At 32.8% G+C, this 24,928-nt stretch overlaps 8 protein-coding genes across 8 annotated transcripts; 5 read left to right on the top strand and 3 right to left on the bottom strand.

The window, feature by feature from the left end:
- The first annotated feature begins 1,268 nt into the window (after nt 1-1,268).
- Tsp_03431 (conserved hypothetical protein) lies at nt 1,269-2,418 on the top strand. Its single transcript, XM_003379731.1, has 3 exons — nt 1,269-1,336; nt 1,699-1,807; nt 2,182-2,418. The coding sequence occupies exons 1-3, from the start codon at nt 1,269-1,271 to the stop codon at nt 2,416-2,418; spliced, it is 414 nt and encodes a 137-aa protein (XP_003379779.1).
- Nucleotides 2,419-2,765: 347 nt separating this feature from the next.
- Tsp_03432 (putative ABC efflux transporter, permease/ATP-binding protein) lies at nt 2,766-3,845 on the bottom strand. The gene is made up of 5 exons (XM_003379732.1): nt 3,712-3,845; nt 3,503-3,651; nt 3,273-3,405; nt 2,855-2,998; nt 2,766-2,808 (listed from the first exon to the last, which is right to left on the bottom strand). The coding sequence occupies exons 1-5, from the start codon at nt 3,843-3,845 to the stop codon at nt 2,766-2,768; spliced, it is 603 nt and encodes a 200-aa protein (XP_003379780.1).
- A 31-nt stretch (nt 3,846-3,876) lies between these two features.
- Nucleotides 3,877-6,924, bottom strand: Tsp_03433 (ABC transporter transmembrane region 2 family protein). The gene is made up of 13 exons (XM_003379733.1): nt 6,921-6,924; nt 6,505-6,545; nt 6,186-6,323; nt 5,862-6,007; nt 5,681-5,737; nt 5,488-5,613; nt 5,307-5,423; nt 5,094-5,178; nt 4,948-5,039; nt 4,674-4,778; nt 4,265-4,398; nt 4,072-4,182; nt 3,877-4,013 (listed from the first exon to the last, which is right to left on the bottom strand). Exons 1-13 carry the CDS (start codon nt 6,922-6,924, stop codon nt 3,877-3,879), a joined length of 1,293 nt encoding a protein of 430 aa, XP_003379781.1.
- A 3,775-nt stretch (nt 6,925-10,699) lies between these two features.
- Tsp_03434 (hypothetical protein) lies at nt 10,700-12,570 on the bottom strand. Its single transcript, XM_003379734.1, has 7 exons — nt 12,494-12,570; nt 12,222-12,324; nt 11,919-12,127; nt 11,495-11,562; nt 11,145-11,242; nt 10,807-10,931; nt 10,700-10,739 (listed from the first exon to the last, which is right to left on the bottom strand). The coding sequence occupies exons 1-7, from the start codon at nt 12,568-12,570 to the stop codon at nt 10,700-10,702; spliced, it is 720 nt and encodes a 239-aa protein (XP_003379782.1).
- A 1,812-nt stretch (nt 12,571-14,382) lies between these two features.
- Tsp_03435 (conserved hypothetical protein) lies at nt 14,383-15,903 on the top strand. Its single transcript, XM_003379735.1, has 3 exons — nt 14,383-14,744; nt 15,229-15,412; nt 15,475-15,903. The coding sequence occupies exons 1-3, from the start codon at nt 14,383-14,385 to the stop codon at nt 15,901-15,903; spliced, it is 975 nt and encodes a 324-aa protein (XP_003379783.1).
- A 2,787-nt stretch (nt 15,904-18,690) lies between these two features.
- On the top strand, nt 18,691-19,496 carry Tsp_03436 (AP-2 complex subunit sigma). Its single transcript, XM_003379736.1, has 4 exons — nt 18,691-18,756; nt 18,863-19,012; nt 19,068-19,241; nt 19,326-19,496. Exons 1-4 carry the CDS (start codon nt 18,754-18,756, stop codon nt 19,425-19,427), a joined length of 429 nt encoding a protein of 142 aa, XP_003379784.1. The 5' UTR covers nt 18,691-18,753; the 3' UTR covers nt 19,428-19,496.
- Nucleotides 19,497-22,399: 2,903 nt separating this feature from the next.
- Tsp_03437 (RING finger protein 4) lies at nt 22,400-22,744 on the top strand. The gene has a single exon (XM_003379737.1). The coding sequence runs from the start codon at nt 22,400-22,402 to the stop codon at nt 22,742-22,744; it is 345 nt and encodes a 114-aa protein (XP_003379785.1).
- Nucleotides 22,745-23,497: 753 nt separating this feature from the next.
- On the top strand, nt 23,498-24,178 carry Tsp_03438 (nucleoside diphosphate-linked moiety X motif protein 13). Its single transcript, XM_003379738.1, has 3 exons — nt 23,498-23,531; nt 23,700-23,854; nt 23,972-24,178. Exons 1-3 carry the CDS (start codon nt 23,498-23,500, stop codon nt 24,176-24,178), a joined length of 396 nt encoding a protein of 131 aa, XP_003379786.1.
- Nucleotides 24,179-24,928: the final 750 nt, after the last annotated feature.

Here is a 24,928-nt window from a genome sequence, read left to right on the forward strand (position 1 = left end):
CCAGTTGCACAGAATAGTCAGACGAGACGAGGTCGCATTGACGAGACCAAAATCCGGTGAAATCACCCTTGGGGTTTGGGTTTTTGTATTGTTTTGTTTTTTACCACAATTTTGTCACTTTCCTGCAACTGAACACGACAACATTGTTCACTTTGGACAAATTACCATATGCGCGACATCAATCAAATGGCCGATCATTTCAGCAACTTGTTATTGACCTGACTGATCAGGTGACGCAATGACCATAATGTCCCATTGCTCAAGGGCATCATCATCATCATCATCATCATTCGACAAAGCCAACCTACCCTGTTTTGCCTGCTAAATGTGAACCAGTCTGTTTGTTCATTTTCAATGATCACCAGACTTTACTAGTTTTTATTAAATATCTAACTTCATTTCCAACTGCCAACTGGTCTCGGTTGAAACTGGAAATTTTTATTGTTATAATTTCATCATTTGGTGGCTTCATCACTATCATTAATCCAAAGCTTCTTCCTTATTTCTCAAATTCAAATGAAAAACACTACACTACACTACACTACACTACACGAATGTGAAAAGAAAACAAAATAATGAATCGGTTTGTTAAAAGCTTCCATTCAAGCATCTCTTAAAATAATAATTATAATACTTATCGTGCATCCAAATAATGATTTGTTCAAAGTTTAAAAATAATAAAATAAATAAACACTGTAAAACGTATTTGAAATTATAAAGTATTGCCGTTGAAGAGTGTTTCGGTTAAAATTCGGCTAATGAATTTTCACATTTTGTAAACATCCATACAAAATTGATCAACTTATCGATTTTCCAATTATAAAACATTACTTGAATAGCACTAATAACTTACTGTACTTTACTTGAAGCTCTATATTCAGCTGATATTTGTTGTCGAAACGCGTTGTGTTGTGGCAAAAATTGAGTTTTCATTAATTTATAAATTGCTTTTCTAAATTCGATCGCCTCGTACGAAAATATTCTACTAGTATAGTATAGCATAGAATGCTAAACATATATATCATTATGAAAATAATCAATTGCCAATCAGTCGCTTCTTGTTGCTTATTGGTTGAATTGAAATGTCTTAATTGAGCGTGATTTTTGTTGCTGTTTTTTCCCATTCATTTAGTCTGTTATCGAATCATCCGCCGACAGACCATTGAACATTTATTTGATGTTCAGCTTTTAGACGAGCTTTCAATTAGCTCTGCTGTTGTTAAGCTGACGTTTGTGGTTCACTTTGTTGTGTATCGCTTGACGCTGTTATGCACTCGAAAGCTCCGGTTTATTCATGTGAGAAGAGAGCCAAATTTGCTAGGCGTGAAAACAAAAAGTACGTCCGTAGCTGTTTAGATACTCAATACGTGTACTTTTTCACCATGATTGCTCATCGGTTCAAAGGCTGCTTCACAATTGACTTGTGCTTTTTACATTCATTAAATTTTATCATCCATTTTATTATTGCCTAGTTTGTTATTATTTATTCAATTCTATTATGAAATAACATGTAGAAATTGATTTTTTTTCAGATGAGTTACACTTCGATGCTTAAATCATGCAAAACATTATTCTTATAATCCTTATTTTGATTAATAAAGATTAAATCTTATAAAATAATGTCCTCATATACACTTGTACGCATTAATTATTAAACAAATTAACATTTCAACACAAACTTTAACATATGCGCTTTAGGTGGGTTCGATTGGCCACTGTAATTGGTTACATATGTGCAGTGTGTTTACCAGCTGTAGCTTTATCTGTGTATTATGTCGGATTCTGGGATCCTCATTACAAAGAAAAGGTACGGATGAAGTGGAATTTTTAAAATGATGTTTTTTCTTGTTTATATAAAGTTTTTTTTAATGATACTTCAAAATTTCAAAATGTAAAATGTAAAGAACTTTCGACAAACGAAAAATTTCAACACAGCAATTTTCGATATGTGTGAAATGACTTCAAAAATAAAGTGTTCACTTAGTGAATATTTTCATGCTGTTTATCATTATTTCTGCTTTTAAAATTCTCAAAGGGGCGAGAAATTTTTAAAGAAAAATCAATGTTAATAAAGAAAGCTACGCTTAATTTATATCAGGATGGAGATATTGATAATCTTTTCCTTCGAATGGCAAGCATGTCACATCATATTTGCTAAAGTGAATTTATTTTTGTTTGCAGTTTCCACCCAATTCAAGCTTCGCGCTGAGCAACCTCGGTGCTGCTAGTGGTTCCAATTCTGGCAGTGAAATCAAGACGCCATGCAATGCATGCAACATTGAAGTGACAAAAAGAAAATTATCACCACCCAGTCGCGTTAAGCAAAATATCCGTAAAACGAAAGTGAACAATACCAGAGATAGTAGTACTATGGTGCAGTCGAAAATGTCCCCACCTGAGCGTCTTGGGCCATCATAATAAATAAATGTATATTGATTGTTTTCATTTTGTTCAATTATAAAACTAAACCTCCTAAACCATTTTAACTTATATACAACGATATTTGACCAGCTTTTACACAGTGATAATAATTTACATACGATGACATTAGCTTGCTTATTTATTTATTTATTTATTTATTTCTAGATTTCATTTGCTAGTTCTGTTGAGCTGGAAATTCACACGTGAGTGCGATGCGATGTGATTTTATTTCCTCATTTTTGCCGACTTAGCAATGGAACAATTGCTAATTTGAACACCAACCATTTAGAAGAACAAATGGCAAACAGGCAGCGCGCGTGTGCAAGCGCAATTGATCAGCTTAATCAATCACATGCTGTGTATGTTTGCGTTGCGTTTGCAGATGTTCTAAAGTTTTTTTCTTATATTCTAATTTTTCCTTGTCTACTCCTACTTGACCATTATAATTATTACACTGTAAATTTTGCCCATTATCCTATTCTCATTCTTATTATCAAGATCCAATGATGGATGATGCATGCATTTGATCTGCTGTACACTGTTATTGAATCGCAGTGCTGACTGAGAGAGGATCGCTCTTACCAACAAACAACTATTTATTCTATGCAAATATTGCAGATTTGATAAACGAATTATTTCGACTGTACTTAACTTGACAAGTTGATAAGATTTTTTAAAAAAAATCGCCTAATTATAAACTTTAATTTTCCATTTACACCCGTGAAGTTAATCAGTACTGCTACACGCTCGATAATAATGAAAAACAACAAAATATATACTACGCAAAAAATGATAATGCAATAACAGATGAGAAATTAAATTAATTCATGCAAACAAAAAAAATTAGATACTTGATATGATGGTTTAAGCGAATCAGTCGATTGCACTGAGAGTGTATGAACCATGACCATTCAAATGAAGCTCGACTTGATGAAATGAACGCAGTGAATGTCGATGACCGATTGAAACTACAGTCACGCCTTCCTTAAATTAAACAACAAAATTATAACGTGCAATTAATCAATCAGTGTAAAATTTAAAAGAGAGAAAAATTAAAAGAGTAATGATGAAAAAATTTTACTTACGGTGCGAAGAGTTTCATAAACTTGCTTCTCATAATCGGCACCAATTGCGCTGGTTACTTCGTCCATGAATGCTACTGCAGGTCTGTGATAGAAAATTCTCAGAATTGATAATCGTTGACTCTCGCCTGGTGTTAATACGTGATTCCTATTGAAAAATTTGCATTATTATGAACTGAGATAAAAATAGGACGGCAAATTTGTTTACCAATCCCAGTCGACTACTTTATCCAATCCTCCGCAACGTTCTACCAAATGGTCAAGCTTCAAAAAGCGAAGCATGTTAATCAAACGTTCACTATCTTGTACGGCTAGAGTGGAATGAGAGAATATTGTTCGCATTTATTATTATTAAACTGTTCATTTCTCTTGTTCACATACAATCACTGCAATAAGTTTCTCGAAATGGATAAACCAACTGTTGACGTAAAGAAGCTCGGGGGAAATACGGTTTCTGTGGCAAATACAAAACCCAAGGCAGTCGATTTGGTACATGCCGAACAATTGAACCTGAAAATCACATACAAATGATGATCCAATTGATGATTGACAAATTTTGAAAGCAAACCATCATAAAGTTTCCAAAAGCCACAGAACACCCTGAAAAGTGAACTCTTTCCACTGCTGCTGTCACCGGTAATGAGCACATTGCGACCAATTTGCACTTCGAGAGATAAATCTGAAAAGTATCGTTAAACTTTAAACAAGTATTAAATTTTCATTCCAAGCGATTCGTTGCATTTTGCGAAAAATTCACTTACTTTCAATCAAATAAGCAGTACTGTTTGGCAAACGTAACGAAGCATTCTGCAAAGTCAATATTGGCATACCATTCGTCGTTGAATTAACATTAGCCAAATACTTGGATGATTTTTGAGATTTTTCATTTTCAACCCTAAAAAAATATAATCATTTTTTAAATTTAAATTGATTCATTTGAAAAAGTTTGATATGAATGACGAACAATAAATAAAATCAAAAATTGCAAATTTTTTCAACTAAAAGATTAATGAACAACGTGGTAGTTTGAAAAATCGTCAAAACTACTCACTCTTTCACATTCTTTCAAACTTCATACTGATTTAACACAAATAAAGAAATGAAAAAAAATTTACATTACATATTAGAAATAACTTTTAAAATTTCAAATAATAAAAAGTTCAAGATTACTTTTTTGGAAAGAAAACGTCGTTGCCATAACATACTTCTTCTGACCATGCAGAATCTGTATAATCGCTGTTCAGATCCAGTAAATATTCATAAAGTTGCACCACGCTGAAACATATTCCATTTATTCACGCTCTTCACTCTTGATAATTTTCATTTTTCAATAATATTTTTTTCCTTTAATAATATGTTCACAAAACCAAAAACCATGCTCAAATACCCAGTTATGCTTAACTTAACTTGAATTGAATTTTCAAACAAACAATATATCACATACCGATGTGTTGTTCCAGCCATATCACTGACTCGAGCAGTCAAATCTGTCAGTGTTGAAAATGAATTAATAAGATACATATAGTAAAAAGAGTTCTATAAAAGAAGAAAAAAGTGAAATTGCTGGTTAAATAATAGAAATAAAATTACTCTGCTTATAATTCCACTCATGGCAACCGGAGATACATCGTCATAAGTGCCTAGCAGCAATATTGGAATGGCAATTATCAGATAGCTCAAAATTGCTCCAAAATAGTCGAACGAGTTGTTTGAATCTGAATGGATTATTTATTATTGCTCAATTATGTCATGCATTTTTTTAAAAATCACTTACAAGTAAGAAAAAATCGCCAGTTGATTAACTTTTGTTGTGTATTTAATAAATTTTCCAGATCTTTCTCTGTAAACAGCTTTTCCAAGCTTCCAGACTGGTAAAAAGCGATCGCTTCGGAATGATTTCGTACCGACACATGTTTAAACCTTTACAAATTTATAAATTTTCCAATTTTCAATTTCACATATAAATAATTAAATATATGCATACCGAAAATCGCCCTCTTTCTGTTCCTGTTCTGCTACAAGCCTGACAATCGGTGACATCAGAAACTTGTTAATAATAGTAGCAACAATAAAATAACAGAAAATTGACAACGGACCGATATAGCCAGAGCTAAATAAATAAAAATCATTCACCATATTAAAGAAAATTATAAAATTAAAAAAAAGAATGTGAATACCTCATCCCCGTTTTGTACGTGTAATAGCCTATAATAAATGGTGACATGATCACTTTGCTAAAAATGTCACTAAATATACGACAGGTTTTTTCCACATCCTGAGTAATTCTTTGATCACTATCAATAAACAAATAAATATGCAATTATTTATAAATTAATGACCAATTGATAAATTACTTACGGATTATCTACGTCTCGGTAAGCTTGAAGATGATTAATTTCATAATAAACAAAACGGTTAAAATATAGCAAATGAATGCGATGACATATACGCTGACGCCAGTGCAAGTAAAGCACATTTGTTGAATAAGTAACAGAAGTCAAAATCTGAAATAAATCATTTTTACAAATTTTTCTTCAACTTTAGCTAATTTGGTTTTCTGGATTTGATTGTTTCTCAAAACCACACATTTGAACAATTTGAATATTATTCAATTGTTTGTAAAAGAAAAGTTTAAAGATACAAAATAAGAAGATCAATAAAAATCACTCTGTTTTCACTTACAAACGCTTTAGCCAATATTAAACATATCGCTTTCACTGATGTCATACGAAATGCATCACCGTCACGCCCACCGAGCACTTCGTAAAATTCGCTCGGCAAAATGCCAATGTGATAAGTGAGAAGCTGTTCTGAAAGAAGCTTAACAATTATTATCAAAAAAAAACAAAAAACAATGCATAACAATGGAAATTTTAATACCAATAACTCCGAGAAGCACAATAAACAAAGCCAGTGTGGACGAAAACACGCCAGTAAACATGATTTTAAAAAGGACAAAAAATCTCCTGACGAAAAGCCAGTTAAATCGAATCTCATTTACCGGAGCTCTGGAATGTGTTGTATTTTTTGAAGACATGCAGCCTGAAAATACGGCAATAATTTCACTCATTCATTCATTTCAAATGCACAAATACTTGAATAAATAAAGCAACAGATAGCACAAGCACAAGTAAGAAAGAAACTGAAAACAATGCTACCAACAATTTAACCTTGAATATCATTTATACATTTTTATAAATAGAAATAAAAGAAACATATATAAATGTTTTCTTAGAAATAAAATATGTTATTTAAATGAACGAATAAACGTAATGAAATGAAATTTGTAAATTCGTCTATGATAATACTATTTCAAAATGTCTCTACAAGAACTGAAGAAACTTTGAGTGATCAAACACGTTGAAATCGAATCCAAATACTGAATTTATAAACAATTTTATCTAATGAAGAGCTTACCCATTTTTTAAAAATGCACAAAAACACACAATCGAATTATAACATTAAGCAGCTTTCTTTCTGTTTACATAACCGTCAGCAAGCTATATTTGCTCCATTGAAAACCTGTAAAACGTGTATTTATTAATTCCTTTCAGGAAATGTATTTTTAACTTTTAATTTAAACTTCATCATATATTCGCGCTATACATATACTCACATACTTGCATAAAGCATGTAAACAGATGGAAAAATTCTGCATGTCGTACAGTTGATTAAAGAATTTATATGCATATGTTAAACACAACAGCATGCAAATAAAAATATGTATACGTTAACGTTAAAGAATATTCACATAAATATAAAATATACACATATTTGAATTGTATATGATCATGCACAATTCTTTTTATTCTTCGTTTAAAAATTGCAGGCATTTGTATCCAAATTTAGATATAACTGTTATATTATAAAGCAAATAATATGAAGAACAAACCTAACAAAAATAAAACGTAACAATTCATGCTCTCTGCATTATTATTTTAAATTTGTTCATTCATTTTTTCATATCTTTTAAATTTTTTTCTAATCACAACCGAACATCATATCAATCGATTTGAGCAATATCGCTTGACATACCAATTTTGATACATAGTATAAAAGTAAAAAATACTTTTCAGAAGTACTTTTTGGATCGTACGCTTCGGTTTGAAATTTCAAAAAGTTGAAATTCACCATAAATCAAGTAAAATTTGATTGTCAAGTACAATTCACTACCATTACCTAAAACATTCTATCATAGCAAAAAGAATAATAATTACTGCGTAAAAATTACGAATAAAATTTAAAATTAAGAAATGAAGTACAATAACTAAAGCTGTCATTAAAGCATGTAGTTTTTCAATGGATTTGAATAATATTTAGCTCATTTCAGTTTGCTGAAACAAAATATAGCAATAAATATTGGATAAAATTACAATTGATGTGTTTTTGGTTGAAATTTGGCATCATTTCAACAGCTGCCAATAGTTGCTATGGGATTGATTGGAACGTCTGTTTTATTACTGCTTGGCGCGACAAAAGCTATCATTTGTTCGTTCGGCTGGTTGTCTAACCCAACGCAGACCGTGTATGTGTGCGGTTGGTGCTTTTCGAAGTTCGAAACACGGCCTGATTGATTGCCAGTGGATGGACGGATAGATCTTAGCAAGCGCTTGCAAGTTGGAACGGCCAAAAAATCGACATGATCGCTTCCATCTTGCCCTGATCTGTTAATGACCAATGATCACGCGCCAAAGCTAGATCTAGCCGTGATTCGGTTCCAAGCTTGTGTCAATAATTGGTTGCTTAATGAACCCAGGCAATGCTAGCCTTAATCCGCTTACAGGCCGGACGCAACTTCGATGACCACTGGCCAAAGCATCAATAATAGTAACAATGCAAGCGACCAGTCGTCCACAAGCGCATCTGCCGCCTAATCCAAACCAACTTGATCAATCTGCAATATAAAAAAAGCAGTCACCGTTGATGATCATTTCATGGTAAGTAATTCCATATTTTATAAAGCATTTTTTCACATTTACAGTTTTCTTTCCAAATTTTCATTCAAAATCTACCTAAATAAATATCTTCATTATTTGTAATACAATGCTCTGTTATACATGTATAAAACTCGTAAACAAACGCAAAATTATTCTTGCGTTTTTTATTTGTCATTATATTCCTCTATTTCTACTCAAATGCGAGTACTGTTATTAGTAGTTATCTTTCTGTAAATATATTAAAGATGGAGAAAAATTTACATACATCACCTCACTGTAAATATGAAACTGATTATTATGTTGAATTGAAAAAGAATTTTTCTCTAAAACCAATAATATAATTATCAATTATCAACGATAATATATATATATATATATATATATATATATATATATATATATATATATGGAATCTATAGATAAAAATAACAGAAAATTCCGACAAATTAATGTGAAAATTGCATTGCAATTGAATAATTGCATGTTTGATAATAGAGATATATGTATGATAATAAAATGAGAAAAGACATTTTTAACAGTTCTATTTAAACAGAAAATGTTTCAAATAAAAATTCATAACCCCAAAGCATAAAGAGAAGTAAGTAATCGATGCTTGCCTTAAATGGTTCCATTTTTGGATAAGCAGCTGGAATTGTCTTTTCTCGCTTTTCGTAGTTGCTTAATAGAATCGGCTGATGATAGACGGTCGAAATTGCTCAGCCGCAAACGTTGTTGAAATCGATTGTCATAAGGCGCTCATTTATTACAAGAGTTGTTTGCTTAGTTCACTTTGCTGCCACTTCGAGCTTTCACTAGCTTGTCAACTGAGCTTGTCATGCAATTTTTGAGTCGATGAAAACTAAAAATTTCAATATACATTCTACTTCTCCTCCGATGCAAGTGAAATAACAAGTAATTATCTTTAGCAAATTTTCCATTTGCCCTTTTTATAATATAAGAAAAACAAAAAAAATTAATAATCCATTTTTATCTACATGTAAAACTATTTGAAATTCAATTAAAAATTGATATATTGATTTCGTAGTTGTTTGTATATAAGTTGGAGAATTGCTGTGGAAAATTCGAACATTCGAAAGCAATTTTCTCATATGTTTTCCAGTTTAATAATCGGTTGAGATTAAGTTATTTGTTTCAATCTTATCAATCGCTGCAGTGCAGGTTGTAGTGTAATGCAAAGAAGAAAACATGTACAATAATTAACAAATGGAAAAAGATGCTGGTATTGTTAATAATCTTGGTCTAGAATTGGAATTTGAAACTTATTTTTCACAGGACATCTGCTTCCGTTGTGTGCAGAAAAAAGGTTGCCGAAGCGTAGAAATGCGCAAAAGGAAATACTAGCAAATATGTGCTTTTTTTGAAAGACGATTTTATCGGATCATAAGATTTCGGGTCGATTCTGAATGGTTAAGCAAAGTCAAAACAATATACCAGGATTTTGTTGGTCAGATTAAGTCAATTAACGATTCTATACTGATCTCATCGAGTGTAAAAAATCGGATCAAGAGCTTAAACAGGAACGAACAAGCAAGCTGACCTGCAGCCGACCTGTGCTTAAATGAAGAGGAAAAAACTGTAGATTCGAACGAACGTGGGCCTGTTGGCTGCCACGTTATTCACGACAGCTGCAAGCGAGCGGATGAAAAATTGACCCTGCTGAGCTATTCACTTTTCCATCTACAAGCATGTTGGCATGCATTGTAGAACACTCGCAACTATGGAGCCGGGCCTTGCATTGAAGCTTCAGGTCAGAGGTGTGAATTCCAGCAGAGAAAGATGACTAGTTGAACAGTTGGATATCTGCCAATGCGTGCAACAGTAGTAATTGACAAGGTAGCTGATTGTATCTAATGACTCCCTGCTAATTTAATGACTCGTTTGTCAGTGTTTGCACGCTTCTGCATCAGAAAATGAAAAGAGACGGATCAAGGTCGGATAGAAATGACAATTTCATTGCGTATGATGATAAATAGCTAAATGGAATTGCACTTGTCTGCCCGTGTCTGATTGGCAATGCATTTATTTCAACCATAAGCATTTTTCCAACGACCTTGCTGCTTTCGAGTGGTACTTTGTAGAACATTGTCCTGACAGCTTATTTATACATTTTGTCACATGATTATTGCTCGAAAATTAATATTTTCTTCTCATTTATTTAGCTTATGGGGAATGTTGAATTGAAAAATAGCAGGTCGTCGTGGTCAGAATGTGGTAGATATTCTTCATTCAATTAGTTAATTAAGCGTTATCATTGGAGAATGAGTGGGGTTTGACAAAGCTGAAAAGGAATTGGGTTAATTTCAAATTCTCAGGAACAGTGAAACCTGTCTTCACACTTTTCTTACTTTCGAACGCGTTTATTGGAAATGGCAGAATCGATGGAATGGAAATTAGTCATTAGTTGGTTCAGAGGAACAGACTTTCCATATAACAGAAATTCGAAATGCACAAAATGCACTTCATTGACGTACTGAAAATTGTAAGTAAACTGCTTTTACTACAGGCATTTGAAATCAATTAATTACAATTTTAAACTGTTCTATCTATTGAACATTTTAACTAGTTGGCAAACTGTCTCTTTCGTAATAAAGTTGTTGTTCGGCTAAGTTATGTTAAATGATAATGTTTAATTATCGATTGAAAAATAATAAAATTTGATACATTACATAAATTTGATTCTTACTTTCATATATTCTTCTTCCAATTGTTTCACTTTCCAAATACTGTCGGACAATAATGGAATTTCCAATTTTTGTAACTGCATTTTTCCATCACCAAAATCTGCAAAAATTAAATTATAATAAATATTTATTATAAGGTCATGAGTATATGGTTAATTTCTGAATTGCTCACTTCCTGCCCATAAATGCAACGAATGATGTAGTTGAATATTTTCCCTTTTATTCTTTTTATGGGATGTTAGCAGTGGTTAAAATTGTCGACCCTGACTGTATGGTCAGGGCCAGAGAATTGTTTTACAATTCTCTCTCTCTCTCTCTCACCCTGGTAATTTCTTTTATTATTCACTTTTACTAGATGTGCACAGTCGACCTTGTCGGCAACCTTTTGAAGTTTGCATATTGTTTGCTTGCTGATTTTCACTTTAAATTCAAAAAATTCAGCTTTAAAATTGATAATTTCAATTTGATGATAATGAGGAGAAATGAGTATATGATGCACCTGGTCTGAAAAGGTCAATTATTGATCGTTTTCAAAGAAGGCAATATAATAAAATGTTTTGCTTTGCAGGTGAAGCGAGAAATAAATAATGAAGCATATTATTATTATTAATTGACTTTGTAAACATGACGCTTTTGCAATGTTAATTAGTTCAATTGGTGCACTGTGCACTTCTGATTGAATAAGTGTTTCATGAAAATTTGATGAAAACGCTGGTGAAGTAGATCATTTGGGGGCTTTGTTGATCGGTAGGTAGGGGCATTTAAATTTTTCAAACAATCCCAATTCGATCAGGTGACAATTTAAATTTTGCCCATCTGCTGTTGCTGCACACGAAATCCGAATGACAGTTTTGACAACATCTGCACAACGGACAACATCCGAACTATTCTCCAATTCTGCCACAATTGTTGTAAATCGTGGGAAATGGTACAATTGTGCCAAAGATGGCTTTACAAGCGGTTCCCTTTGACAAGGCCATGTCTTCTATGAATCATCTCGGCTGGCTTCAGAGGACGGGATTCAGAGGTGATCAATATCATATCAGTAACTCGACCTGTTTTTGTAGATTTTAATCTACTATTTTTGCCGGTCGGTCGTCACCCTTCTGTTTCTGAGAGGGGCAATTCTTGAAATTAAGACAACAATTTATCGATTCATAATTGTCATCAGTTTCACTAACGCTAAAATATTAAAACTAATAATTTGTTATAACTTCACAGTATGCTATTTTAATGAAATATTGAATATAAAATCAAAAGAAGTAATTCAATACAGTACCCTTATTTAAACTTATTTAGCATTATAAGAATAAATAGCAGATTTTCATTATTTCCAAAATCAAACAATAACACATTTATAATCATGTTGTTCAATTGTCCTAAATGTACAAAAGTTTTCACCATCATCATCATCATCATTGCAGTCATTTCAAAGTACACAGCATTCAATCAGAATTTTAATCATTTTTGACATTAATCCATCTACATTTTACTTGATGAATGTATGTTTAACAAGAACAGACAAAAAATTTACAATTTTCCATTGTGACAACAGTCCAGCTATGTCAATCAGAGAGAGGCCTGTTCAGATATAAAATTCGAAAATTTTCCCCCTACAAAATCACTTTTCATCTAAATCCATCTCTTTCGTTACGTCAATTGAATAATTCAAAAATTTTCTCCATCAACTTTTTGCATTGTTCATAAGTTGAATATGTTCCTTTTGTCAATTTTAACCAAGGCAAAAATGCTCAATAATTACCAGGTAAGAAATGAATGAAAATTGACTCTACTACCGTTTCAGTTTAATATTCAATTATTTCGTTTCAATTTTGACGCCTAATTTCCACCTAGTTTCATTGAATGCTTTTTCTATGTTTCTTGAGCACAGTATTCATAGAAGATTGAAATTAAAAATTGCATGCAAAATAAAAACACTACTAGTAATATCCAGAGCGACAAAACTTTTCTTTCAAAACTAGTTAGTTAATATGCTGCTTGAAAAAATACGACAACTGCTTTTTTTAATGTTGCCAGCGCTATTTATCGGTGAAGAAGAGTAAAAATGGCCGACGCGGCAAAAATGATCATTTGAGCTTCACTGCTTTTTCACTGTTTCCAATTCTAATCATTCATTGCTCTTCTTCTTCTTCTTGTTTCATTCATCCCTTTTATACACACAGACATGTATGTTTGATATCATATTTTTTTGATCTGTGAAGCTCAATTGGCTTAGCATAGAGAGGTGCTTTGTTAGCTAGTCAGGTCAACGATCATTCCCAACAGAATTACCCATATGGCTCCCTACGAACCAATAAGATTCTCTGCTCCACATGTAAATTGCATTCATCACCTTTCATTTCAATAGTGCAGCTGCGGATGATCAGAGGCGCACCTTATGGGAAAAAGCCTCAAAGAAATTGTTCACCAGACACTTTTCATTTCGTGTTGAAATTTTCAAGTGTGCTGTGATGTTTTATTGTGCGACTGAGGTCGCTATTCATTAACAATAGCAAAAGCTTCACTGAAAGATGCGGTCAAGTCAGTTGGAGTTCCACTCTCTGTTCATGGCCAGTGCATTGATTGTTACTGCTGTCTCAGACAGCTTGTCCAGCTTAAAATATGTCAACAAGCCACTCGTGGATATGGAAAAAATAGTAGGACCAAAATGTCCACCACGAGCACGTCTTCCTTTTCACATAAAAAGATGGAATATTGTAATAAAAAGAAATTAAGATTCATTTTAGATAAATGACTATTGCAATAGGGTGGACTGTGGTATATTGAAGAATACAGTTTATTCTCATTCGTCTTAGTCATTTATGGCCATAAATTGGTCTATTCGAACTCGCTAATTGACCTCAGTTGTCGTCAGTGATGACAGCACGTTTGCGTTGCTTTTCCTATGCCTGCATAGAATAGAATCACATTTTTGATGGACTAATCGTGCCAAGTGACCGGCCTGGTCATAAAATTGCCGACCCGGTCAAAAAGATCCGCATAGCTGATATTGTGAACTATATACTACTAGGGCTTGGTTTGGTTTATCGATTACTGAGTTGCTACTCTGTTTTCTTTTCCATTATTTCCTTCTCCTCCTCCTCCTTCCCCACCCCTCTTCTTTCTCCGCTCTCTCTCTCTATCGTCCACTCTTATTTGCTACTTGCTCATATTTGTTTACTGGATGTTGTTGTTGATAATTTTGATTTTAGCATTGTTGGATGATTGACGGTAAACGGGATGCACATTGAAGAGTTGAAGTGGATGCAATCGTTCGATGCCGTTCCACTGTGGTTGATGATGAAAACAGACGAAGACAGTGTTGAAGCATGCCCATGCATTCCAGAACCGCCTGCTTTCGGCTTAAACGCCCCACCAGTGCCATTTGATTTAATTGACGATTTGAATTCCAATTCTGAAAGTTCATTTGTTTGTGATCTTTGGAAAACACCTTCGGATTTACAAGCATCAGCCGGTGGTGATGATTCGGTAGATTCTGAGGCTCAACGTCCTTTCGAACCGGTGTTCTTCATCGCTGCTGCCTGTATTGTTGGTTCACTGGTGCTCATCTGTGCGCTGACATTTCTTTCAGCCATTTACAAGTAAGTCTCTGTTCAGTCAATAATGCAACTTGTAAAACTTTAAACTTTGCATTGCGAAGATATTACATCAGAAAAAAACTCTAGTAGTAAAATTGATTAAGGAAAAGTAAAAATACCATTATTCATTCTATTACGAAAATGATTACAGTCATTAATGCAACTTAAACTTCTTGGAGAAGTAATAAAAACTAGCAGTAATAATAATAAAAGCAAAGTAATCGCAGAGGAAATGTAAAATCTGTCTAAAACACATAACATATTTTTAAACTTTATGGCAGTAATTGTGAAGCAAATTGCACTAGTAATGGAGCAGTAGTAGCTAGCTCATTGACAGTAGGGACAATTAAATCGGCTTGAAATGGACCATTCTTCATGACATTTTCATTGTCTTTTTTATGCAAAATAACGTAATCGATAACATAAGCAATCCTTTGAAAAAACAAACAAAATTGCCCCTGGTTGATTTGCTTTCTATTTCTTTTAGACGAAACAAAGCATTTCGTGGACCTGTGATTCATAATTCAGATCGTTGTGTTGATAATGATAATAGTAATAACAATAAATCAAGCCCAGTCACTTCAAGTTTGCCAGAATCATCAACCAGATCTGACTGGTCATATTATTCAATTAGACCAATTTTAAAACGATCCACACAAAATTCATCTGAGGTAAATCGTATTAATGAAATAAAATTTTTAAATGAAAACTTTACATGGCTGGATTTTTTCAGCAAAAACGAGGTAAAAATGACATGAAACCACCAAATGCAGCAGATTTATGGTTCGAGCCTAGCGATGTTGATTCAATAGCCCAAGGCTACAGCAGTGCAGTTTATGATGAGATTGGATCCAATTATTACAAAGCTGATGGAATCAATACTTATGATAAACGGGACCCTGTGTCAGTTCATCCACCGTACCCTTCAAACAGTGGAGATGTTTCTCCTTGTTATTATGGTTCCCATCTGATTCCACCAGTTCCCCCTCCATTGTTAACCGCAAATTATCCAAACAAATCATATATTGCTTGCTTACCAATTCATGGAAATTATGGTTTCAAACAACCATCTCCTGCTGGTCACTTGGTACATTCTGGTAGAAGTCCTCGAATAATTCACGACGCTGCTCCGGCTACCATTAGTGAAGGCCCTTGGCTGTAACGAACAATGACAAAAATAAGTAAAATGAATTTTCAATTAATTGTACATGTTTATAAATATAAAATTTTGTGATAAGATCGAATTGTTTGTTTTGAATGATTTGAATTCGAAATTTTGCATATAATCACAATGCAAACAAATTTTCAGTACCATTAGCATTATTGATTGAACGTTTAGCACAGTAAGATCAAGCACTTTGAAAGACAAACTTTAAAGTGTCGCTAATGATACTGAAGTAGGCCTAAAAGTAGATGACAGAACTGCCTGGAACATGTTCGATTTTGTTTAAAACGTTTTCCGGCCATTTGTTCATTGCCGGATATGAGATGAATTGCCTAATCAGAAACCGACAAAAGTAATGTATTCAGGCTTCAGCTGAACAAATATGATGTTAATATTTTTGGAAAATAACTACAATTTTACACAGTACACACTGATTATCCAGTTTCTTATTCAACAGTATAAAAAGCAGTCTTCAATTAATGGAATAGCATTCTTCAATGTTTTGGAGAATGTTTCTGATAATTACGTTGTTATAATTCAAGTAAAAATTTTCAATATTTACATTTATTACTATGCATGTCTCTAACTGGAAACTATTCTGCAGATGAACAACTATACCATATATATATATATATATTACCATATGTATTGCAAACTGTACGTTAAAAACATATACGTATATTCCTTTATTAGCATATAACAATATAACAGTAAACATTTTTTAAAAGTATTCAGGTAATAAAATTCATTAATTCAAAAAATAATTATTCAAACATATCAATCTTCTTACTGTAGCTATCCAAAATTTGAGCAATCAATTTTGCTGCCTTAGATAAGTGTCCTTGTACATTAATATAATTTTTTAAAGCGTTTTTGTTTTGTTATACGATATTTTCAAAATCAATAATCAATCAACTAATATTGGTAAAACCACTGATTACACTGGTTACAGTTAATCGTCGTATTTTATAAAATTGTTTAATTAATCGCATTTTCATTAAAAAGCTGTTTTTGTAAACAAAGGGGAACAAAAATAGACGTTATTGAACGTCTAAAATAATTAACATTTCTAATTTTCTTTACACTGATATAATAACAAATCTCTATAGTGTATTAATTAAGAAATATAAAACAAAGTGAAATCTGTTTCTAATGTATGATATTTTCAGGTATTTAGATAATCACAAATTCAGATGGCTCACATGAATTCACACCGTTCTTCCTTATCAGATTATAGCTTCATGACAGCAAAAAAGTGTTTTGAACATTACTATAGCAGTAGTTTAACCATTCTGCAAGAGAAATACAGCGCGTATAAAGCACTTCCAGAAAAGCATAAAGCTTTGATACCAACATTTTTTGAACATATTGCACGCATCCGGGAAAGCATAACTATAAATATGCAGTTTTTTACCCAAATATATACGACAGGTATGCATATGGTTGAGGAAGAATCACGCAAAAATACACTGCTCGGTGGAAATGTCACACGTATGACATGTGAGTTTGTTGTGGGGAAAACTCAGCAAATTTTACATGACGTAATCCGTGAATGGTCGGCAGTTGGAATAAGTGAACGGAAAAGTGTATATGGGCCGATTTTAGCTTATATGGAAGACTTGAAGAAATCGACTACACCAGAATCAATTAAAATTTTGATACCTAACGCTGGATTAGGACGCTTAGTTTGGGAATTGGCCAAGCTAGGATATCACTGCGACGCTTGTGAAAGTTCAGCTGCACACGTTCTCACTACAAATTTCATGATCAATCACTCAGACTCGAATAGTCCCGTCACAATATATCCTTGGATTAATAAGTGGACAAATCATCGAAATTGTGCCGAGCAAATTCAATCTGTAACAGTTCCTGATGTCAGACCTGATTTAATCAGAAATGGAAAACAGTGTAATTTGGTCGCTGGAGACTTTTTAAATTTATACGTTGATGAACACGAAACTTATGATATTATCTGTACGGTGCGTTATATTAATCATCCTAAGAAAATCCGAGATTACGTTGAAAAAATCTACGATTTGCTGAAACCAGGTGCAGTGTGGATTAATATGGGGCCCATGCTTTTCCATGGTCGAAATGAAGATTCAAACGTTCGTGTACCTCCGTACGAGTTAGTTCGTCTTCATATTCAAGAACTAGGATTTCATTTTGAAAAAGAGCAATTGGGTATACCAATTAATATTACTTATTATGATCAAAGTATGCTTAGCTGTACAGAAAAGTATATCTTTTTTGTGTGCCGAAAAGGTACACCAAATCAATCCAACGGCTTCATAGTTTAATTTATTTACAGCTAACTTTATTGTTTTAACTATCTGAAATAAAATGAATTATTTCTGATTTGTTCGTTCAAATATAAACCTGTAATTGATTCACCAGTAAACACCCTACTAGTAGACCGATTCATAAAATTAATTAACAGCTCAATTGGTATTGCAGTACTAAATTACTGATTCCAATGCCTGCTGTACATTTCATAATTTGAGTGAATTTTAAAGAAGAATTCCATCAAAAAATTTGATTTACGCATTATCTTTACACAACAGTTCTGTAGACTCAAACTGTCGTCTGATAAAAATTAACTAAATTTATTATTGACCATCATGAAACTTATTCAAAGTAAAAACTGTAAGTTTTCATACGCTTAAATTTAAAGCGATTTAAGTTCTAACTTCATTTCAGCTAGTTAACAACAATTTTACTTTAAATACAGTGTAAATTGTACTTGCATTTCATACAGTGCATATTCATGATGCGTAGTATAACGTTTTTATTGATTTATGATTTTGCAATAGAAAAGCAAGTGCTGAATTTGCAGAAAAAAGTGAAATGGTAAGAATAAATATTTTAAACAATAATATCATTTGATATTTTAATCTAAAATACTGATACTGTAAATTGTAAGCGATACTTAATGCTGAGTAATCTTAAATTTGAGATTCGATTTATTCTTATCCAAAATCGCGCTGGAAAAACGCGTCTTGCAAAATGGTACATGCACTTTGATGACAATGAAAAACAAAAGCTTATTGAAGAAGTTCACGCTGTTGTCACTGTTAGAGATGCTAAGCACACTAATTTTGTTGAAGTAAGTTTATCCAATTCTGTTTGCACCTAACCAGTGTAACTGATATAGAATTTAGTTTCGAAATTTCAAAATTATCTATCGGCGATACGCTGGCTTGTATTTTTGCATATGCTGTGATATAACTGACAACAATTTATATTACCTGGAAGCAATCCATAACTTTGTCGAAGTGCTTAATGAATATTTCCACAATGTTTGCGAACTTGACCTTGTGTTTAACTTTTACAAAGTGAGATTTTACAGCAAACTGAATATGACTATATAATAGTTAATTTGATTAGTGGATAAAAATGTTTTTCTGTCTTTGTCGTAGGTTTATGCTGTGGTAGATGAAATGTTTTTGGCAGGAGAAATACGAGAAACCAGTCAAACGAAAGTATTAAAGCAACTGATGATGCTAAATTCACTCGAATGATTTTCGTGTTTAATTGAAGCATTTTTTCTTATTGAAATTTGTGACATTTTGAAATGGAATGTACTTTTCAAAGTATCAGCAAAATAAAATTTGATGTTAATTTTTTTCAAAGGAAGTTCAGTCATTCAATACGATCGATGACTTTCTGTTGTTCGAACTGATAACAAAAAAGATATGTGATGTTCTACAAAATTTTTGTTTTTTGAATACAGTGTTTATAGTAGTTGTTCATTAAAAGTTGTTTTTGAATACAGTGTTCAATATATTGTTCATTAAAAGCGAAAAAGTGCGCGCATGCTTATGAGCAGAAAATCACTACACAGAATGAAAGATCCGAAAAAAATTATCATTGTACTTGAAAAATAAAAAATTCATACTATTTAAATTTTATAAACATCAGATCTTACTCACAAACTGCAATACATGAATAAAAGAACAAAAATCCAAATGAATTAATACACTACAAAATTAACGATCTTGCATCACAGTATACTGTATCAGTTCGATATGCGGAATTGTAATTGTTTACTGGTTGCATGCTGGTGGAATTAGCATCCACTTAGAATAAGGGCGGTTCATAGGTGTTCTGACTTTTCATTTTTAGATGAGGGATTTTATTGATCTCACCCACTGCGATGCGGAAGAGAAGAGGAGATCGAAACGTGGTCAGAAAAGAAAAGCAAGTGCAGACATCTCATTTGTTGACTTGACAGATGACAAGACAGAAAAGTCTAAACTTGCCTGCTGCAAATGTGAAATGAGCATTCAGATTTTGTTGAAGAATGGTGCCGTTATTAGCAGTATTCTTTGTGGCCACGTGTTTTGCAATAAGTGTCTGCTTTCAATACCAACGAAACGGAAAAGTGGCTGTTGTCCGGTATGTGAAACACGCTTTCGCGAATCGGCAACAATAAAATTAAACTTGTGAAATATCATGTTGAAACTATTTGCTCAAAGTAGCTCGATTAAATGCATCACATGTATTTTAACATTACGATATTGCTTCTCTTTATTGAGTTGAACCTTTTACTGAATAAAGTTGATTACTGAAGTTTTGCCTACTTATTGCCCAGAATGATTTCATCAAAATGCCTCCGGTTTATAATGATTGACAACATATTCACAGAAAGAAAACTCCAATTGTAATTAATAATAAGGCAGACAACTATCATACAATATGCTAAGATGACGAGAATTTGTAAAGTTCCACATTTGAAAATGAAAGTTATTTAAAAGGAATAATTTGAAAATTTATGCAGAAAAAATTTCATTCAATTCCACTTTTACAACATTAAAATTAACAAAAAATTAATTTTTCCAACAAACGATACCGCTTTGAAATACGTCATTCAGTAGAATTCAAACATGCATATTTCTGTTTGTAAAATTTCTATTGATTTTTGATTGTTTGAAGCGTACTTTAAAAATCGTGTTGAATTTCCTTCATATTTTCCCATTGTTTTAAACATTCTTGTAATATGAAAACAATTATCCGCATACCAAGTTTACTACAGTACGCAACACGGCATTAGAAAATCAGTCTGCGTTCCGCTGGTAAAATGGTAGGAAAGTTGAATAATCAATTATGTTTTTTTCATCCTTTCTAACGTGATACTTTTGAATATTTTTATTTCAGAAATTAGTTTTGAAAACTGTAATAAATCGGTTGCTGAGAAAAACCACCTTATTGCACAGTAGTAAACGATTGACCAGTTACTTAGTTGACAAAATTCGAATGTATGAATGGATGAAGAGCAATGATTCAGTACTTCTGGCCGAATTCAAAAGGGGGAACTTTGCAATTTGTATGGAGAAACAACCACTAATTCACTCGTTGAACAACAACCAAACAGATCAGTACAAATTATTACAAATAAATTATGAATGTGCGTTTTTTTATAAAAATAATTTTCCCCGTGCTTATCAGTAATTATTGAAGCCATTAACAGGTCTAAAGAAAGTTCTGCCCGAATACAAGTTAAACTTCGATGTAAAAGATACAGCTCTTTTGGATGTAGTACCTATGCAGTCGACGACAAATGACATTGAAGAAGAGTGGACGCCGGTTTTCGCGCTGAACATCAAAAATGCCTCAAGTGTCGGAACCAAAAAGGACTTAGCGCAGGCTTTGGGGGGAGAGTTTCACGATTTTCGGAAAGTATTTTTAGGAACGGATACAAGTAACGCAAAACTGCTGACAAAAGTAAGTTACTGAACTAACTGCATGTATGGAAATATCAAAATGCTCAATCGCGATGTTTCAGATGAGGAACATCTTTCGTTGGCACAATTCATTTCAGAACTGTCCACGATGCACGGCACGGTTGAACTTTAAAGTTTCAAAAGCCTCTGCAAAATGCCCAGAATGTGATGCAGTTTATTATCCCCCAGTACGTTACAAAAAATTTTCAGTATTGCACACTGGCAATCAGAAATGATCGACTATTCTGTAGGTTGCGCCTGTTGCAATTACATTAGTTTCCACTGCCGATAAGAAATATCTGTTATTGGTTCGACAAAAACATCACCCAAAGCGTCTGTACACGGCAATTTCTGGATTTTCAGAATTAGGTAATGTACAATATAATACATAAAGCACAACCAATTTATTAAATGCAGATTTTTTTTCTAAATATTTTCACTTTAATTTAATTTTTACTATTTTAGTTCTTGCAACCGCAATAAAATAATTCAGTTCAATTTAACAATCAATTTTACCGTATACATGTATTACGGTATATAATTTTTTGACAATAATATGGGTTGAAATTTTTGAAAATTACTTAAAACATATATTTACTTGAATTTTATATTTAACAATATTTTTATCTGGGTTAATAAGTTTTCACAATTCCAGACACCAAGTGTAAGTTTAAATTTGAAAGTATACTTGGTGTTAAACTTAATTATCAATAAGTCATGAGTTGTATAGTAAGACAACCGATATTCATTTTTTTGTTTTTTGTTGCAAAATGAGTGGGGAAGTTATTGATTTAACTGAAGAAAGTAAAGACAGTGTACGAATCAGACCCTCTAGAAAGGAAAATCAACAAGCGATGGAGGTTATTGATCTTACGTTGGATTCCTCAAGCACTAGTTCGTCCTGCTCTAACGTAAATGACCTGCAATGTCCAGCTTGTTTCAGCAGCTTTGAAGAGATCCTCAAGGAAGGGAATGCAGTAATGACTACACCGTGTGGCCATGTATTCTGTGCGAGATGCATTTACACCGTTTTTTCGGGAAAAAGATCTCTGAAATGTCCTATTTGCCGAAGAAATATTACGGAGAGCAGTATGAGAAAATTGCTTTTCCGTTAAAATTAGTGATTATTTGTTTTACATATGTGTGTGTGTATGTGAAAAAAAAATTTCCGATCGAAGCACATTCATTCTGGTGGTTCGCCCGATGTGAAATCCATGGGTCGATGAGAAGTATCATTGTTTTATTTTATCATCATATATTTCTATATTGTGTACTTCAAGAATTGATGAATTGTACACTGTACTTTTTTACACATGTTTAATTCCTGACAGTTGAAATAAAATATTTTAATATTTTATTACTGTAAATTCAATTTTTGCATCGTAAAAAGACTCCACGCTTGGTGTGATACTGATTCACTGACTTCAAGACGTTAATTTTGTACTAATCTTATGCATTTTCTCGTTGGATCAGGTGAACGTTCATCTCAGACCTTAGAGTTATGCAAGTTGGCTTTATTGAATTGAACTGAATTGAATTGAATGTAAAATTGTAAAAATATGATTACACTTGAAATGATTACGACAGTTTTACAAAGAAATTTCCTTTATATTCTCTGTGGATAAATTTTCAGCCAACTGCTTCATTTTTAATATCGATTCGTGAAACTGTTTTGAAGTAGAATAAATAGTATTAAGGATTGTTCATTTTACGAGAAAATATGGAGAATAGCTGAAAGAACACGCAGAAGAGACTCATCTTCACTCAATCGTTTTATCAAAATGGGTATAATAAAATGAGTAGTAAACCTGAATTTGTAAATAAGTAAAATATACTTAAATAGCTAAATAATCACACAGTAAATTATAATGTATTGCTATTTTTCTGATGCTGCTGACTACAGTGACTGTTTGAACAAAATCGGAGTTTGCCAAAGTCGAATAGTTTTTGCACTACAACACAACACTAACCCTGACACGGAAAAAACTAACTGCTAGTGAAAACTGAAATGACAATTTAGTTGTTGATTCTACGTGAATATTAAAACATTAATAATAGCAGATATTTTAGGTGAATCGCTAGAGGACGCCGTTTTACGTGAAATTGCAGAAGAAGTTGGTATTCTCGTGGAAAACTTCCAATACATGGGCATTTCTCAATCGTGGCCATTTCCTAACAATTCACTAATGTGCGCATATCTTGCCTATGCTGATCGAAGTCAAACAGTAAGAATAAATATGCATATTTGTGAGAGGTTGTTTGTTGTTTTTCTTGAACAACAATAATAACTAATTGTGTGTGTGGCGGATTTACTCACTGAACGTTTTTGTTTCCATTCTTAGATAAGCATCGATCGAAAAGAATTGGTAGATGCACGATGGTTTTCTCGAGAAATGGTCGCCTCTGCATTCGAAAATACACAGAATTTAGAAGAAAGTAAAGAAGAAGAAGAAGAAGAAGAAGAAGAAGATGGCCCACTGTTGATTTCATCAAAAGGAACAATTGTTCATGAAATGATAAAGTTTTGGTTATCTCAGAAAGCGGATTAACAACACAAGCAAGAAAATGTTAATAATATTTCTTCTTTTTTATTTCAACTATATATATATGTATGTGATGAAATTTTGTTTTCTAACTTTTAAGTCGCAGTATTTTAGCGTTTTATCTATCCAACCATCCATCCATCCATCCATCCATAGGGGAGTAAAATCAGTTTTTGGAAACGTTTAGTGATGGATCTGTCAATAATTGTTCTTGTTGTCTGGCTTTCAAAATTGCTCGAGCTTCCCATTTCGAAACGTTGAACTGTTTTTGAATTCCATATATTTCATTATTATTCTTAATCGCTTGCCTGAAATCATACAGTTGAACAACACCAGCTTCGGTAAATTTCGGCTAGCATTTTAACATCATCAACATACAGTGATTCTCGAAAGTGTTGATCCCGCACTTGTTTGTAAGCTTCATCCAATGATTTTTTGGATATAAATAAAGCTGGACATACTATCACCGCAGAAGAACACAAACTTGAAAACAAAAATGAGAACAAATCATTTCACTTTTCATCAATTGTTGTTATAAAATGGCAAACAAACACATCGCAAATCTACCACTACCCTAGCACTCCACCTATAACACCAGCGGCAAACGATGCTCGTAAACCCATATTGATACGATACAACGCACCGGCGAGAGCTTGATCGAAAAATATATATATATTATCGTTATTCATTTTTCTTTATTATTAATATGTGGAAATGATAAATAATACCTCCACTGAAAACAAAGTGAAACCCTTT

This window comes from Trichinella spiralis (genome assembly GCF_000181795.1).
Source record: "Trichinella spiralis strain ISS 195 chromosome Unknown Scfld2, whole genome shotgun sequence".
NCBI lineage: Eukaryota > Metazoa > Nematoda > Enoplea > Trichinellida > Trichinellidae > Trichinella > Trichinella spiralis.